The sequence below is a fragment of the Scyliorhinus canicula genome, chromosome 7, assembly GCF_902713615.1.
Source record: "Scyliorhinus canicula chromosome 7, sScyCan1.1, whole genome shotgun sequence".
Lineage (NCBI taxonomy): Eukaryota > Metazoa > Chordata > Chondrichthyes > Carcharhiniformes > Scyliorhinidae > Scyliorhinus > Scyliorhinus canicula.
The window spans coordinates 201,534,470-201,553,425 of NC_052152.1; the positions used below are offsets into that span (position 1 = coordinate 201,534,470).

Here is an 18,956-nt window from a genome sequence, read left to right on the forward strand (position 1 = left end):
CAAGAACACGGGGTCGGCCATTCTGTCCTGACCTGTGGAGATGTTTCTTCACTCGGATGGTTTGGAATCTTTGGAATTTTGTGGCTGTTCAGCTGTTGAACATATTCAGAATGGAGGTGAATAGATTTTTGGATGGCTAAGGGAATCAAGGGATGTGGGAATAGTGCCTGAAGGTGGAGTAGAGGTAGAAGATCAGCCTTGATTTTGTTGAATGTCAGAGCAGGTTTGAGGGGCCAAATCGCCAACTCCTGCTTCTGATCACATTGAATTTTTACTACATTAGAAGCGCTATTTAAATGCATATTGCTGTCGTTGAATTAACCTTCAGCTGGACAGAGATTTCACCGTCTAGAAGGTAAGCTTGTGGTCGCCACCCACTGACGTTTCCGTTACCTTCAGTCAATGATTCACCGCCGCCCGTGGTCATGCGACGCACTTTAATTATTTCTTTTTGAGTAGTGTGCAGTTTTACATGCCTATGTTTTTGAACAAAATATTGGGAGCGCTTATTGCATGCGAGTACGTAACATAAAAAATGGAAAGGTACACATCTTGTAAAATGATCTTGCAAGACTGGTCCTTGACTGTTCAAAGCAGTGGAAAAACGCATCCTAAATGAACATTTTCTTTTTATACAAAAAAAACACCCAGAAAATGAGACAATAATACAAAAAGCTAAAATAACTTTTAGCGATGGAGGAACACCTCTGACGGGCTGGTGATGGTGGTGAGTTTTCCGCTTGCATTTTATTTAACTGATCTTGGCAACCTGTTTTCCAAATCTTCCAGCTTCCCCGTCATCTGGGCCAGTGTTCAAGGTCAAGGAAGAGTCAAGGTTGTGGTTGGGAGGAACTCTGGGTTAATTCTGGGAATGTATAGAATTTATAGCCCAGAATCAGGCCATTTGGCCCATCTGTCCCATGCCTCTGTTTCTGCTTGTGGTGAATGTAATATATATATGTATATATGATAATTCACACTGTCTTTGTAAGCGCAGTAGCGCTATCCTACCACTAGGGGGAGTAGCTCTGGGAGTACTCAGTAACTTGCACTGGGCTGCACCCTTGGCTCCGCCCACGACTCCTCCCCCTAGTGCAGCTGTATAAATACCCTTGTCCAGAGTCAGCCTGAGTTCACTAAGAGTTCATGAACGGGTAACAGGCTGGCTCTGAAGTAAATCGATTAAAGCCTAGATTCATATCGGAAACACGTGTCTGGTGAATTGATGGTTCCATCACTGCTTAATACATGCCTCCTGTTTCCTACATCTAACCCTATCAACATTTGAAATGAAATGAAATGAAATGAAAAACATTTATTGACACAAGTAGGCTTCAAATTAAGTTACTGTGAAAAGCCCCTAGTCGCCACATTCCGGCTCCTGTTCGGGGAGGCTGGTACGGGAATTGAACCATGCTGCTGGCCTGCCTTGATCTGCTTTAAAAGCCAGCGATTTAGCCCGTTGCTAAACCAGCCCCTAACATTTCCCTCTGTTCTTTTCACCCTTCCCCTTCAATGCACATGCCGACACTGCAGGGACTGCAGCGGTTCAAGGCAGCAGCTCACCATCACTTTCTCCAGGGCAATTAGGGATGGGCATTAAATGCTGGTCTAGCCAGCGAAGCCCACATCTCTTGAATGAATAACAAAATATACAGCTAATCGCATCAAGCACTCTTGTGTAGTTGTGAGAATCATTCATTCACCGTTCTCTGGGGAAAGAGGTTTTTCCTGATTTCGCTGTTGGATTATGAATGACCATCTTGCCTTTATGACCCTTTGTTTTGGCCTCTTACCCCCCCTGAAAATGGAAACACTTTCTCTACACCTATCTCACCAAACCCATTAATAGGGGGTGAATTTCAGCCCGTGCTCGTCATCAGAGAGAACACCAACACAGGTGGAAAATCCGGAGAGAGGTGGAAAATCCGGAGAGAATCGTGATTCCCAATTTTCCCCGCCGCTCGTCAGTGATGTCACGGAGTTCACGCCCGCAAAGAGTGAGAACCTAATTTTCATGCATAGAAAATTTCACAATGGCTCGCCAACCAATCAACACCCACCTCCTGTGTTATAACTTGATGTGATCCTTTGAAATTTGGCATTCTTGTGTTTGTCCCGGTGAGTTAAAAATGAAAAGCTTCAACAATGTGGCCAGCATTCTCCGGGGCCCCACCTGCTCAGAGCGGGATTTGCGATGGCACACTGAATCCCTGTCGGGCTAAAAATCGGGATTCACGCCGTGCCCTTTGACCTGTCCTGAATCTCCCGGCTAACCCCACCATCCAGAAGGGGTTTCCGGCCCCGTGCCGGCTGGAGCAGGCAAAGTGCTCGTCAGCATTGGAAGCCCCATTCAAAGGCCGCCTGTGTTGCTCCTGCACCTCCAGACGGGAGTCATGCGGGAGCGATTTGGTGCAAGTATTTGAAAACGGGTTCCGGGCACCATGGACTTTGAGGGGTAGCAAGGAGCCTTTTCCAGAGGCTCGATATTTGTCTTGGGGGCAGCTGTTCCCTGGGGTCGAGCAGGCCTCCGACCGGCCACTCCCTCAGGAGGTCCCGACTCCACCTAATATGCGGTGCTTACCCGAGGGTGACCCAGGAGCCAGACTGCTAACCTGTCCCACCCGAGGCGGGAGTCTCCGGGCTGGTGGATGCAATGCCTGGAGGCCAGTGTCCTCCCTAGACCTTTCTGCAGGGTCAGCTGAGGGGGGGGGGGGGGGGGGGGGGGGGGGAGGGGTGGGGGGGGGGGGGGGGCATTGACCCCGGACGATCTGGCCTCATCTGGTGGTGATCCTGGGAGACAAGGGCCAAGGGAATGACAAGGCTGCGGAAGATGAGAGGCTCACTGGAAATATCTGGATAAAATTGCATTGGAATCTCAATTCTGTGCATGCTGACCTCTACGTCTGCCACTATTCACTCCTCAGCCTCCCCCACAAGCTCCATCCCCCTCTCCTCAAAGGGGATGGGGACCAGTGTCTTAGGAATACACCTGCCCGTCTACTCATGCTTCCTCCTGTTATGGTCGGTCTTAACGTAGGGGGCACCTTAACGTAGGGGGCACAAAAAGAACATTGTATGTTGCCAGCAGGCCAGGTTTACAGGGGGGGGGCAGTTTTATAGCAGTTGGCATCTGTAGGCAAAGGGCCGAGCCAAAAAGGAGGTGGTTGCGGTACAGATGGGTTCTGGGGAGATGCTGTTTGGCGATGTGTTAAAGGGTTGCAAAGGTTAAGGGTCATATTTAAGGGTCATATGCCAGAGGTTAGGAATGAGAGTGGGTTACTCAGTGGGTACTCACCCTGGCAGCTTGAAGGAGCTCATTCATCTTCTTTCAGCATTGCATTTTGGCCATCTTGTTCAGGCCGGCACTTACTGCATCTGCCACCTCACCCCCAGGCTTGGTTCATGACATTGGCCTGGTGTGTTCGGCCCACCCTGGGGATTAGGGTGTCCCTCCTCTCCCCCACAGCGTCCAGCATCGTGTCTATGTCAGCGTTGAGGAACTTTGGTGCCTGTCTTCTGTCAGCCACCTACTTGGCTGCAGCCACAGTCTGTGCTGAGGCGAGCGTTTAAAAACTGCTCCAGCTAGTCAGGTTAACGGGGTGATTCCCGTCTCCAGCGAATCCATCGCCTGGGGAATAGGGAATCCGGCGAGATTCACGCGGGCAGAGTGATTGCCCATTGCATGCTGTGAATCGCGCCTCTTCAGCGCACCGAACATCAGTGGGAATCAGTATGGTTTTCCCGCTGACTAGGGAGCACTAGGCCACCGATCAGGAGCATCGTGCCCCATGTCTCTTTTCAGCAAGATTCAACTCCTGCTCAATTCACTCCTCAAGGCATTTAAAACCTCAACGTGCCAATATCTAACCACCCTTCTTGAATTAGTTCATTCCTTCTACTGCACCCTGGTTACATCCTGCTTCACTTGATTGTCACAATTGAATCTCAGTTATTAAACATAAAATAGCAGACGTTCCACCTGAGAGATCCTGATCTGCATCTCCACTAAATGCCCCACATCTTAACTTTACTGCTTTGCTGCTTGTCCAGATATCCCAGACATAGCCGCAGCAGCAGGAATCACACCAGAGCACCTTCTGTAGTCACTCCACGGGGAAAAGGATATGTTTTTGGGAGAATCCTTCTAGCAGCGACAGTGTGTCGTGTTGGAATGCTACAAGAGTTTCACATGCGCATGGATCTTTAACCGTCTCCTGCCCAGTGGCTTCCTCTGAAAGAAAGAAACAGTTGCATTTATGTAGCACCTTTCGCCACCTCAGATCGCCCCAAAGCCCATTGCCGCCAGTGAAGTTCTTTTTTTCAAGCTGCGATGTTGGAAACGAGGCTGCGAATTTCCGGCACAGCAAGATCCCACAAATAGCAATGTATTCACGGCTGGGCAACCTATTTTTCCGATGTTGGGTGAGTGATAAATATTGTCACAATGCTGGGGATAACTCCACTGCTCTGTTTCCAATGGGGCCCACCAAAGGAGGGCAGCTGGGGGCCTCACTTTAATGTTTTCTTCAAAAGGCTTTAAAAAGAATGAGTGAACAGAAGGATTTTTACATAGAATTTACAGGGCAGAAGAAGGCTATTCGGCCCATCGAGTCTGCACCGGCTCCTGGAAAGAGCATCCCACCCAAGGTCAACACCTCCACCCTATCCCCATAACCCTGTAACCCCACCCAACACTAAGGGCAATTTTGGACACTAAGGGCAATTTAGCGTGGCCAATCCACCTAACCTGCACATCTTTGGACTGTGGGAAGAAACCGGAGTACCCGGAGGAAACCCACGCACACACAGGGAGGATGTGCAGACTCCGCACAGACAGTGACCCAAGCCAGGAATCGAACCTGGGACCCTGGAGCTGTGAAGCGATTGTGCTATCCGCAATGCTACCGTGCTGCCCCTTTCACAAATACAGTCCTGTATTGAATCTGTTATTCCTGTATTTAGATCGAATTGGTAAACCTGTTCAGTTTTTTGGTGTCTGCACCTGGGGATGATCAAGTCGGGAAAGTGGCAAGAGGCAAGCTCAACTTGGATATATACTTCAATAGGAGAAACTTGCGGGACAAATGTGGAGAGTTGACACTGACACAATGGGCCGAATGGCTTCCGCCCATGCAGTTTGAGTCAGTGGGGTCGAATCCTTCCCCGATATTGAATGGAGTTCACCATCCAGGAATTTCCCCCAGAGCCACTGCAGCTCCGTCAACCGTAACTTCACTGGGGGTAAGACGTAAATCCCATTCCCCCCCCCCCCCCCCCCCCCTCCGCTGTACTTGCGACAAAGCTACGATGGAGGAGCTGAACCCGCTCGGGGAAAGTCCCTGGTCGGGGTTTCTGTGTTCAGAGAGGGAGAGAGTGGAGGGGTGGGCAGGAGAAAGGAAAGAGACAGCGAGGGGAGGAGACAGACGGAGCACAGGGCCGACTGTTTCGTTCAGATTCAGTAGTAAACTAAACGGTCAGAGGTTGTTTTCGTGACCAGAAGCCTGTGTCCAGTGGCGTTCCGCATGGATCGGTGCTGGGTCTCCTGCTGTCTATAGCATATAATAATGATCTTGACGTGAATGTGGGGGGGTACAATCAGTAGGTTCGCAAAAGTGGCAAAAATCAGTTTTGTGGCAAAGAGTGAGAAGGAAAGCCTTAGATTACAGGAGGATATAGACGGGCTGGTTAGACGGGCAGACCAGCGGCAAATGGAATTTAACCCTGGAAAGGGCAAGGTAATGCACTTTGGGAGGACTAACAAGACACGGGGCTAAACAATGAATGGTCAGACCCTTGGAAGTACAGAGGATCAGAGGATCTTGGTGTGCAGGCTCACAGATCTCTGAAGACAATCGCACATGTAGATAAGGTGGTTAAGAAGGTCTATGGGGTTTCTGCCTTTATTAACTGAGGCATTGAATATAAGTGCAGGGAGGTTACGATGGAGCTTTATAAAACACTGGTTAGACCTTAGCTGGAGTCCTGTGTACAGTTCTGGTCACCACACTATCGGAAGGATCTGATTGTACTGGAGAGGGAGCAGAGGAGATTCACCAGGATGCTGCCTGGCTGGAGCGTTTCAGCTGTCAAGAAAGACAGGATAGGCTGGGGTTGTTTCCCCTGCAGCAGAGAAGGTAAGGGGAAACCTGATTAAGGTGTATAAAATTATAAAGGACATAGATAGGGTGGATAGGAAGGAACCTTTCCCACTCAGTGGAGGGGTCAATAACCAGGGTGTATAGATTTTAAGGTAAGGGACAGGAGGTTTAGAGGGGATGTGAAGAAAAACCTTTTCACCCAGAGGGTGGTTGGAATCTGGAACTCATTGCCTGAACGGGTAGGAGAGGTGGGAACCCTCACAATATTTAAGATGTATTTAGATGAGCACTTAAGACGCTATTGTAAACCAGGCTGCGGGCCAAGTGCAGTAGAATGGGATTAGAATAGATGGGGTTTGATGGCTGGCGTGGACATGATGGGCCAAGGGGCTCTCTTTGTGCTGTGAAACTATCACTCCAATAGAATGTTCAAGCATTTTCTTTCCGAACATTTTAACCTTGAACAGGTGACCTGATGGACACAAAGGTGGAAAGTAAGTGGTAGTTAGGAAATGGTTAACTGGTTCATCACGCCATGTAATCACAACGATCGAAAGGTTTGTGTGGTTTTGTTACTGACTCACTTACCCTCACAAATGTTTAATTTTAGATTTTCAGCAATTTGATCGATGGCACTGAAGTCTGATGCGTAGAAGAAGTGTTCGTCCACTGGATCCGAGGCAATTTCTCTCAGTTCGTCCTCCACTGCCTTACCGACACCTACAGCATACATAGTAATACCTGCGAGGGAGAGCATCAATAGCATCAACACCTACAGCATACATAGTAATACCTGCGAGGGAGAGCATCAATAGCTTCAACACCTACAGCATACATAGTAATACCTGCGAGGGAGAGCATCAATAGCTTCAACACCTACAGCATACATAGTAATACCTGCGAGGGAGAGCATCAATAGCTTCAACACCTACAGCATACATAGTAATACCTGCGAGGGGGAGCATCAATAGGGAATTGGTCACTCACTAAGCACAAACAAAGAGACTGAGGCAACAACAATCCATTCACTGACTAATGAGAGTGATTGTGGGTATGCATGTGTGGGTGTGCACATGTGTGTATGCATGTGCACGTGTGTGTGTCTCTTTGTGCATAAGATTCTGAACTTTTGCCTGTGTGTACAAGTGGAGGTATGTGTGGGTATGTTTCTTTTTAGTTGTATGCTTGTGTATCAGTGAGTGTGTGTGCATGTCTGTGCGCAGATCCACGTGTCTGTGTGCTTGTGTCCATGTCTATACGTGCATCTCTGAAGTGCATGTGTGTGTGTCTCTCTGTTTTGTATATGTGCGTATGTGTCTGTGTGTAATTGTGTGCATGCACACTTGCGCACATATACATATGTGGTTCAGTGTGAGTGCGTGTGTCTGCTTGTATCGATCTCTGGTTTAGTCTCAAAAATAAACACTGCAATAGCTGCGAATTACATCCGTGTGTTTTCCCAAATGTCTCTCTCCATTGTGCCCCAGAATGCAAGAACATAAACCATTGGAACAGGAATAGGCCATTCAGCCCCTCGAGCCTGTTTCCTCAAGATCGACTTTCTACCTCAACTCCCCCTTCTCGCACTATCTGCACATCACTCAATTCCTTTAAAGTCCAAAATTCCAGTGTGAGTTGTTATGAATGTGCTGCCTGGAAAGATGGTGCAAGCGGGTTCCGCAGTAACTTTCAAACCAATTTATCCATTGAAACATGGAAAGAGCAGGGGAGAGGGAGCAGTTGAGAGCTCTTTCAGAGGGAGAGCAGAGGGGCGATGTACTGTATAATTCTCTGATTCTATAACTGGGCCCCAGTTCAGAAGAACGAGCTTTACTGTCTCAAGAAGCGAAATACTGCGGATGCTGGGAATTCAACATAAAAACATAAAATGCTGGAAATCCTTGTCTGATCTGGCAGCTTCTGTGCAGAAAGAGAAACAGATTTGAAACGTTAACTCAGTTTCTCCCTCCATAGATTCTGCCTGACCTGCTGAGGATTTATGATATTGCGTGTTACACTCTCATTAGTCACACCAGCCCCATCTGTCTGACCGATGTTAACAGGCTTAGTAATTCAGCGGTTAAAAATTCCAACTCTGGATCCTGGGTCCACACCAGACTCCACATCCCAAAGCGTTAAGCTGCAAATTCCCCGGCCATCACCCACCAGCTGTGCTGGAACTGGATTGGGTCATCCCAAAAAGGTCACAGAATTCCACTGAAACGTCACGGAGAAACGTGGCATCGACTCTGGAACCATTCCCACGGTACATTGTGAAATCTCTCCTCTTTTCCGATACAGCCAGTCTGTACCTGGGCCCTGCCAGATCTCACGTTACGAGCTTCCGGTGGGAAGTTCAATTTTTAACCCTTTGGTGCCAAGCTGAGGATGGTTTTCTTTATTCCGAAACCCTTGTAACCACGATGGAACTGCCAAACATATTGCACAGAGGAGGACTGACAAAACATGAGGACAGTGGAGTCTGCATGTCCCTACGATTGACAGCGCGGGAAAGGGTCAGGGTTCAGGAGAGTCAACAGTCAGGGCAGAGGTCATAGAAAAGTAAACCGCAGGATCAGTTTAAAATTAAACCGAGATGTCCAGTAACTTAGGGTCAGACAATTGCATTGATGTACCGCCCCCATCTGAAGAGAAGATTGGGCGAAATTTAGAGGGCTTGTTCGTCGCGGGCGCATATCCCGTCATGGCCAATAAATCCCACGAGAGGGCCATAGTATGATTTTCTCAGGTGAGAGCTGGGGTTGAGAACCACCCCGGCCTCGCGTGCCCCCCCCCCCCCCCCCCGCCCCCCACTTGTGGTAGTCACCACTGATGTATTATACTGTATATATGGGTTTTACGGTTAGGCCCCTGTACTGCAGGTGTGGGGGTAGATCCCTGCCTGCTGGCTCCGCCCAGTAGGCGGAGTATAAATATGTGTGGACTCCATACAGCAGCCATTTTGTCAGCTGCTGTAGGAGGCCACACATCTCTGTGTGATAAACCCTCGATCACATTCTACTCTCGTCTCGTCGGGATTGATAGTGTATCACCACTGAACCCCCTCTCCACCCTACCCCCCGGCGGTGACGTGATCAGGTTTACACAGTGTTAATGTCAGCCTCCTTGTGACACTAATAAAGATTCTTATTATGATTCATGGTGTGAACCTGATTTCCGTGAATTTTAATAAATTTACAAATTGCTAAAAGGCTTTGTGGCGTAACATCCGCCCACGCTGGATCTAACCACCACCACCACCCCCCCCCCCCGCCCGGTGCTGAAGCGACAGGCCGGTGCAAATCACTCCTGGTTTTCAAAATCGAGAACCAGTCATTTCTTAAATTATAAATTTAGAGTACCCAATTCATTTTTTTTCCAATTAAGGGGCAATTTAGCGTGGCCAATCCACCTAGCCTGCACATCTTTGGGTTGTGTGGGTGAAACCCACGCAGACACGGGGAGAATGTGCAAACTCCACACGGACAACGACCCAGAGCCGGGATTGAACCTGGGACCTCGGCGCCGTGAGGCAACAGGGCTATAAACGAGAACCAGTCATGATGGCCAGGCTGGGGGCGCTGAGTTGAGATTAGCCCCCAGGTGGTGAGGGACATGGCTAGGCATTGCCCTGGCACAGCCTCCTTGCACACTAGCACGGCCAGGTTGGCAGGGAAGTCTAATTTTGGGTTACGCTTATGTGGGAGAGATGGCCCGATGGTTGTTGGGGGAGGGGGCACTGTGCATGCTTTGGCATTACGGGGGGGGGTGGACACTATTGAGGAGAGTGAGACAATGCCAGTGATGGGGGAGGGAGGGTGGTGTGGTGCTGCGGGTGGTGGGTGGTGCTAGTGGGGGCTGGTGGGAGTGCCCAGATGCAGGCAGAGTTGGGGGGGGGGGGTAGGTTGGGTTACCCAAATGCTCGCAGGTTGTTGTGGGTTGTGAGAACTCCAGGGCAGGATTCCCCATCCCGCCAGCCCTGTTTTCCATCATGGCATGTCCCTGCCGGCAGTGGGAATCCCCGTTCCCGCAGCTGGCCAATGGGGCCACCCCCACACCATTGGGAAACCCGTGGGCGTGGGCGCTCTGCTGGTGAAGCGGAGGATCCCGCCGCGGAGAATCCCGCAGCCAATCTTTGTGTAGTGGGGGTTGCCCTTCTGCATGTGAAGGTGTTCCCCTTGACCGTCGTGGGAGGGGGGGGGGGGGGGGGGTTCCGATCTCTGGGGGGTGGGGGGCAATAGTGATCTTCGTGGTGGTGGGGGGGGGGGGTGCCTTTATTACAACTTTGAGATCAGGGCGCCCTTTAAAAAACATGCACCGGTCTCAGAATCCGGCTTTGCTGCTGTGTTTAGGCCCTGCCCCCTCCAGCAGGTTGTGTGATCATCGCCAACACTTTGAAATTGCACAGGGTGCTGTTTAACCAGGCGAGTTTCACTTTGTTTGCCTGATCCAGCAATTTTGGGAAAAGTCTTTCCTGATTGTCCGTCTTTCATGTCTGCTCCCAATTATCCCGCAGTGGGTAGCACACTGCACTTTGAATCAGATGCTGATGGGTTTGAGTCCCATTCCAGAGACTTGGACCCTAGAATTGTGGCTGACACCCTCAGTGCTGTTCTGAGGTGCCATCTTTCACAGAGGACATTGTGCCAAGGCCCCGTCTCTACTCCCAGATGGGTGTAAAAGATTCCATAACCTTATGCTGGACAGGGAGTCAGTGCAGGTCTGCAAGCACGGGGGAACTGGATTTGGTGTGAGTGACACCCCAGAATGTTTCAGTGGAGGGTAATCAGACAAAATTTGACAGAAAAAACGAATAGAAACTTCTAGCATGCAAACCAAATACTTTTCCAGATGGGTGCACACATAAATCTCGGCTATATCTCACCGGCGTCTTTGGCCTTTTTGGCCCACTCGGAGATGCTGTCTTGAGAACGGCCGTCAGTGAAAACGACGCACACCCTGGGCAGGTTCTCGGACTCCGGCCTGGCTCCTCCTGCTGCAGTAAAGCTGTTCTCCACCATGTGTTTGAGAGCGAGTCCAGTCATGGTGCCTTTCTCCATGTACACCACGTTATTCACAGCCTTCTTCAGAACCTCAGCGGCCGTGTGCTCGCCCAGCAGAAACTCTGCGCGGACACTACTGGAATATTGCACCAGGCCGACGCGGGTGCCCTGACTGGAGATGTCCAAGGCGTCCACAATGTTGTTCACAAACTTCTTCACCAGCTCAAAGTTCTCAGGCCGCACACTTTTGGACCCATCGATCACAAAAACCAAGTCAATGTTCGCCTTACTGCATCCTATTAAAATAAAAACAAGCAACTGCATTAAAATTAAGAAGTGGTGGGGGACATAGGGAGGGAAAGAATCACTCGGAAGATTCAGTGGTACCACCTAGTGTAGTCAGAGGACCCGCTGGGAGCTCAATTATTAGTTCTCCCCTGGCAAAGTGTGCATATTGTAGATTAAGCAGAGGAAAGTTCTGCTTCTTCTCCTGAGCTTCCACCAACAAAGCCTCCTGGAATATAGTGTGTACAAATTGGATTGGGTAACGTTTTGTCTTCATTGCTGGAGTAACATGACAGAGGCGATCAGCTGTCTACCATGGATCTTATGAACTTACACTCCAGCTGTGGCTCAGTGTGTAGCTGTCTCTCCTCACTGTCACAAGGATGAGACTCCACAGTCTCACTCTGGAGACCTGAGCAGAACTTCAATGCTGACAGTACAGTACTGAGGGAGTGCTGGAGGAACATAGAAGCACGAGTAGGCCCCTTCGAGCCTGCTTCACCATTCAATAACACTATGGCTAATCTGGCTGACATCCCAGTGTCACTTTCCTGTCTGTCCCCGTAACCCACAACTCCCTTGCCCAACAAAAATCTTTTAAAATCATTCTTGAATGAATTCAAAGCTCCAGGCACCGTCAGCCACGGGCGTTAATCCCATAATGACCCCTAAATCTCACGAACAGCCAAAAGTGGAATTTTCACCGGCGAGATCTAGTTTGAGATATTTGCCGCCGCCCCCCATAAGGGAGGGGCGGGGGGGGGGGGGATGCTTGTTGGGGGGATGCTTGTTTGGGATCCCCTAACAAGTAAGTTGGGGTGTTGGGGGGTTCCGGAGGCCAGGGTGGGGTTGGAGAGATCGGGGAGATCGAGATGCCATTTAAAATGGCGCTCCGATCGCTTCCTACAGTGCAGGATATGAAGGTAGGTGCAGCCTTGGTGGGGCGCTCCCGACAGAGGCCAGAAAAAAGAACAGAGTCCCATTTGATAGCGGGGTTGTTAAACGTACCCAAAATGGGACTCAGTTTTTCTACCTTTGAATCATGCCCTTTGTATTACATGTATATTGTGGCCATGCTGGCGTTGGACTAGGGTGGGCGCAGTAAGAAGTCTTACAGCAGTAGGTTAAAGTCCCAACAGGTTTGTTTCGAATCACTAGCTTTTGGAGCGGCCATTCACCTGAGGAAGGAGCAGAGTTCCGAAAGCTAGTGGTTTGAAACAAGCCTGTTGGACCTTAACCTGGTGTTGTAAGACTTCTTAATGTATATTGTGCAGTAATGTTTTTAACAGCCTGTGTTAAGGTGTGGATGTATCCTAGTTAGAAAGACAGCCAGATTTTGTAACTGCAAAATGTGCAATTAAACTGTCGTAAAAGTGAGGTCATCCTTCTTTCCAACCTGTATATGTTTACAAGGAGAGGCCTAATTAGTTTTGGATATGATTTCTGTGGATTTTCTAGGGGTAGATAATTAAAGACATTTGCGTTTAAACAAGTAGATCACGGGATTCGAGTGGAAAGAGGATGACATAATTAATGAGGAGGGGCCAGGGCTGTAACAGGCAGTCAGTTGTTTTGTTTTGGTTGTGAACTGAACAGCAGCTTCTGTAGAAGGCTGCTAGAGATTCAGCATTAATCTGACCGGATCTCTTTCTCTCTTCAAGCAGTCTCTCCAAACATGTCTCTATCCAAAGATTGGCATATAAGCTGTGTTTGCTAACTCTATTTAAAAGTGTTTTTTGAAACCTGTGATGGGCTTTGCTTGATTGCAGATAAATAAGACACCAGTTAGAAGTTAAAGTGTTTCTTTATATTGTTAAGCATTGTTTAGCTGGTAATTGTAAGCTATATTTTTGTGATTTTACAGTAATTTGATCATAAAATTTGTTTTGCTAAACCATATCCCTATTTTCATATGAAATTACTTCTGGAGCAAAGAATCCTTCCACAAGTATTGAAGTTCCTATCCGGTATCCTATCAAATGTTAGGGTCTGGTTCAGGGTTATAATAATAAGAAAACACATACAGTTTGCCAATCACGGGCTTCCTCATTTATTTTAAATGAGTAGGGTTAAGTGGTTTCAGTAGTAGAGAATTTTTAGAGTTTGGAGAAGCTGCTGACATGTCACAGACCCAAAGCATTAACCGTGTTTCCCTCCTCATTCCTCCTGAGCAGTTGCAGCATTTTCTGTTCTTTTCATTATGACAGAAAGTGGGAAGGTTGTGGTGACTTTGCGGGTGAGATCTTCCGGCTGTTCGCAATGGTGGGATCTTCTGGGCCCACCGAAGGTGCACCCTCGCCATGGGTTTCCTGGTGGCAAGGGGTGGGTTCAATGGAAAACCCTGGAAGATCCCGCCATCGGCTAATTCTTTTTTAAATTCGTTCATGGGACGTTGGCGTGGCAGACTGTGCCAGCATTTATTACCCACCCCTAATTAACCTTGATGGGGCAGTTAAAAGTCAACCACATCACTGTGGATCTGGAGTCACATGTGGGCCAGACCAGGTAAGGACGGCAGATTTCCTTCCCTAAAAAACATTAGTGAACCAGATGGGTTTTTCCGACAATCGACAATGGTTTCATGGTCACCATTAGACTTTTAATACCAGATTTTTATTGAGTTTAAATTCCATCACCTGTCTTGGTGGGATTTGAACCTGGGTCCCCAGATCATTGTCCTTGGTTTCAGGATTATTAGTCTAGCGACAAGACCACTGTGCCACCGCCTTCCCAATGGCGGGCTGCTTCCGCCGTCGAGAAGCATGAGGCCAGCAAATCTCACCCTTAATAGAGATGTTCAAAGGTCTGAGGAGTTTTGACAGAGTAGAGCGGGAGAAAGTGGGCTGGATTCTCCGATCCCCGACGGCGAAATCGTGTTCGTCCACGGGGCGGAGAATCCCCGATGACACCGAAATCGGGGGCACCGCCACTTTTGCGATTCTCTGCCCACGAGTACGGCGTGCGCCATATCCACGGCCTCCGGACGTTGGCTGAGGCCCACCCCACGATGCTCCATCCCCGCCCGGTCTCGTGGTCTCACCCGTCGGGAACTCAGCGTGGTGTCTGCAGACTCAGTCCAGCGCCGCCAGTCAGTGGAGGGCTGATCCGCGGTGGGCAGGGGTGGGTATAGTCGGGGCTGTGGGGCACTGTGGTGGGGCTGTCAGGGACCCCCGAGCAGGCCAAAGGGGGGGGGAATATTTCGCGGGCCGGGTCCGCGTACGGCATCCGCCATGAAGCACGGCCGCTGCAGTCCGCCGCCGTGTGCATGTGTGGCCACGGACCCGGCAATTCTCCAGGCCGTATGGGCAGCGAGAGCCGGGTGCTCTACGCTGCCTCCCTGCTAGCTCCTAGCAAAATGGAGAATCGGCGGCCGTTTTGCACCGTTCCCACTCCAGTGTGGGGACATAGTTTCCACATCGGGGAATCCAGCCCAGTGTTTCCACTAGCAGGGGGCCAGTAAATGCAGAACGTAAAATTTGGGACTCATTAGAGAGTTCTTTCAAATAACTAGCACAGGCGGGATGGGACGAATGGCCTCCTGCTGTGCTATAGCAGCCTGTGTTCACAGTGGTACATTACCAGCAGGCCATGCAGTAAAAACAGTTGCTAGCGGAGAACAAATGAGTGCAGGTAGGAACTCACTGTTACAGGTCTTTCCATCCTCGTTGAGTTGCCTCCCAGCAGGGCAGATGCAGAAGTATGATCCAGGGGTGCTGACACACTGAAACTCACATCCATGTTCCACAGTGTTACACATGTCAACAGCTGAAATAAAGGAGAGTGGTCACTTTAAGAAATTACATTATTGACATACCACTGCTGTGTCAGGAGTCCGATTGGCAGTACACCATTCCATTGACCCATGAGCACACAAAACATGGCTTACCAGACACGTTTAGCTTTTTTTTCTAACCTGCGATCCTTGCCTGACCAGTTGCCCCAAACTTTTTTTTTCTCTCATTCGTGGAATGTGGACATCAATAGCATTGGCCAGCGACTATTGCCCATCCCTAATTGCCCTTGAGATGGTAGTGGTGGACTTCATACATCCCAGTGGCTTGCAAGACTATTTCAGAGGGTAGTTAAGAGTCAACAACTGTGCCATGGATCGGGAAACATTCATATTCCAGACAGGGTAAGGACAGCCGATAACAATGGGGGGCCGAGCAAATCCAGCACACATAGAGCAGGCTAAAAGCTTCTGTTGAAGCCGCTGGGTTTGTAGTTTTAACCAAACCCTTGCCCCTCTTTATTCCTCTGAATCTTATTGGACATTGCATTGCATCTGTACGAGGAAGGTCTTCAAGGGGTTAAAGGTTTCTTCTGGGGTACAATTTTACTTTTTAAGATCGCTAGAAATTGTCAATATCGGGTCCTTCTCTGTGCACGATGCTGATTGTGGTGTTACAGTTTACCATGATAACACACGCATTTATCTGCATGTTGGATTTTGGACTATGGATAGTGATGGTAGAGGCTCCAATGTCCTTTTTTTCCCCACGCAGTTGACTCTCCTGCCCTTACTGCTGGTCATTGAAGACGTGTTGGAATGATTTGTAGGTTATGAAACCCGCTTGGCCATGTTATGAACACACCTTCCTTGGCCGTCAGGTCCTGGGTGGGACTTGAACCCAGAGCTTCAGAGGCAGGGACACTACTCATCCAGCCACAAGGCCTCCTTTCGAGCAGTGAATGGACTAAATTCATCTCCATGCTAACCCTCCAGAATTGACCGGCAGCCACCAGGAATTAACGGTTAATCTCTTGAACATTACTGCAAGCAACGCACAGGGGGGAAAAAAAGGGCACTACAAACATTGTTTGAGATTTGTTTTCATTTTCTTTAAATGCTTACAAAAGGCTGCTTGGCTGACAGTCAAGCATTATCCAATCCGGTGGTGAAAGAGTCTGTTTGCTGCCCAATTGCTGTAGGAAAGCGGTACTCCGAGAAGGTGAACTTGTCCAGCGACCAATATGGGACTGGGGGTCGGATCATGGATGGAGAGAGGAGGTCATGTGATGAATCCACCAGGGTTACGTCCAATCACCGTTTGCAACCCTGCCACGTGGAGACCCACGTTTAGTCACTCGGCAGAACCAGCTGATGTAGAGCTCCTGGAATGGCTTGGCATCTGGCCTGCAGCCTCACCAAAATATTAACAAAAGCCATTGGATTGGCGCCATGTATTCTGCTGCCTAATGACTATTTCACTAATCCAATTGCACAATATCCCTCAACATGAAATATTTCCATCATCGCCAATCTCTCTCTTTTCTCAAGCCTACTGGTGAATGAGGCAGACAAACTGTGCGCTTACATATGTTCCTCTCCCTAGTTTCTCCTGCAACACATTGCTTTTCACCGGAGGTGCAGCTTGAGGAGAGCCACTCTGCATCAAACATGGCTGACCAGGAGGCTCTCCCACTCTTACCATCTGCCATAGGCTTCTGGAAAGGTTTACAAATTGATAATCAAGTTATTTGGCTACATGATGAACTCGACTTCCTTGGTCATCAGGTCCTGCGGTGGGATGTGGACCCAGAGCTTTTGGCTTGGTGGCAGTGACACTCCCATTGGCGCCACAAGAACGCCTATTGTCGCCAATAATGTCACCATTGATGCTGAGGTTCGGTGTCACTCTGAGAGCACATGATCTGGGCTGCCATTTCTAGTGCAGTATTGAGGGATTGCTGCACTCTCAAAGATAACCGGTGGGCTTCTCCATCGGCCGACCCCGAAATCGCGAAACGTGATTGGGCGGAGAATGGTGCCGAAATCGTGGCGGGCGCTGACTTCACGACAAATCGCAATTTTCCGTCGCTTCGACAGCGGCATCAATGCATTCCAGAACGCACGTACAGTAAACACCGTTTTGCATATCATTAGCGGGTCCGACCCGGTATTCTCTGGGGCCTCCCCGATTCTCCGCCTCCGATGGGCCGAATTCCTGACGGCGAGTTTCCTTTGAGCTTTTAAAAATCGTGAAACCGGCAGCCGTGGCTGCTGAGGGAGAGAGAGCGGGAACGGAAAGTGTTCAACGACGCCCATAGTTTGCTGGCAGTTGTGTCGCTGGCTGGGGGGGGGGGGCTTCTGACCGGGCCAGGAGGAGCAGCGGGGAGTGGGCTCTGGGGTCGGGGTGGACGGGCACGGAGCACCATTGAAAATCAGTGATTTGCATCCATTTCCATTTCATTAATTGACTGGAAGCCCCTGAGTTTCAACCCCCCATTATGCTTAGGCCCTCACAGCAGGAAATACTCCAGGTTGACCCAAGGGGGTCAATGCATACCTGAGGGCCACCCCCAAGTTCATTAGAAGGCTCCCCTTTCCCCCACAATGCAAATCACACACTCCCGACAAGTAGGGACATCCCCCCTCATGACCCCTCCACAGCACACACACGTGACGGTGACTCGACCCCTCCCAGCGACCCCCCACCACCCTCCCATCAGTGACCCCATCAGACACCCTCATCAGACTCCGCATCAGAGACCCCTATCAGAGATCCCTATCAAAGACCTGATCAGAGGCTCCCAACAGACCCCTCATTAGAGCGCCCATTAGAGACCCCCATCAGACCCCCCATCTGAGACCCATCAGACCCCCATCAGAGACCCCCAGTGGACCCCCCATCAGAGATGCCCAAAAACACCCCATCAGATACCCTAAACGGGACCCCTCCATTATTTACCCCTGCCTGGAAGTTGAAGATGAGTCCAGGCAGTAGTGTGAAAAATCACAGCATTTTCATTTACCTTTCTTAACATCCATTGCCTCAAACAAAAGTGTTTAAAGCTGCAGATGTGACAGATGTCAGTGGCTTCCTTGAAAGCCAAGGGCTTCAAATCCCTTGAAATCCTTTGAAATGCAAATCTTCCATTCAATTTCACACAGCAATATGGTGCATTAGCCGGTGATTGACAGTTTTATTACTCCAGAGATAGATGCGTGGTGGATTGTTGATCTTTCTTTCCCTTTCTGTTTGAATGTATCTCAGTACCCCATTTGATGCGAACCACAATGCTTATAAACACTCTTGCTATGATTGACAGCTCTTCACCACATCAAAAGCATCTAAGTGCTTTCTGATGTGAAAAAGAGGAAATCAAAGCACTCAGCTGCTTTTAATGTGGTGAGGAACTGTAAATCATAGCAAGAGGGTCACCATCATGCAGATGTGCTTTGGGGTATGACCCTTTATTCCCATTTGGGGGGAGGGAGGGAGGATACTCCTACTTGTTAGCAGCGTTGGGTGGGGAGGGCAGGGTTTGTGTGTGGGGGGCAGGGGTCCCGCCACTGGATTTCGATATAGGGCCATCCAAAATGGCAGCCTGGTACGAGGATTTTGGCGGAATCTGGCGAGCTCTCCCCAGGCACAGATTTTCATGGCGAAGGAGAGGTACTCACACCTGAGTGCCTCTTGTAGCGCCAGCAGAGATCAGTCACGATTCTCCGCTGGCGGGATCATTTCATCTCCAGAAGGGAGAATCCAGGTCATACAGGGCGAGATTTTCAGGTGGTTCAGGCTGGAGTGATCTTAAGGTCTTGCCAACGTGCATCCCGACC

The 18,956-nt window shown here is 49.5% G+C and overlaps 1 protein-coding gene across 1 annotated transcript in view; it reads right to left on the reverse strand.

Moving 5' to 3' along the window:
• Positions 1 to 422: 422 nt before the first annotated feature.
• Positions 423 to 18,956, reverse strand: part of matn4 (matrilin 4) — an 82,075-nt gene continuing 63,541 nt past the window's right edge. Inside the window, exons 9-13 of the mRNA XM_038803716.1 lie at positions 15,032 to 15,154; positions 10,987 to 11,400; positions 6,690 to 6,842; positions 4,130 to 4,234; positions 423 to 809 (exon numbers count right to left, since the gene is read on the reverse strand). Coding sequence (XP_038659644.1) covers positions 748 to 809; positions 4,130 to 4,234; positions 6,690 to 6,842; positions 10,987 to 11,400; positions 15,032 to 15,154 — 857 coding nt within the window. The 3' untranslated portion in view covers positions 423 to 747. The remainder of the gene's footprint in view (positions 810 to 4,129; positions 4,235 to 6,689; positions 6,843 to 10,986; positions 11,401 to 15,031; positions 15,155 to 18,956) is intronic.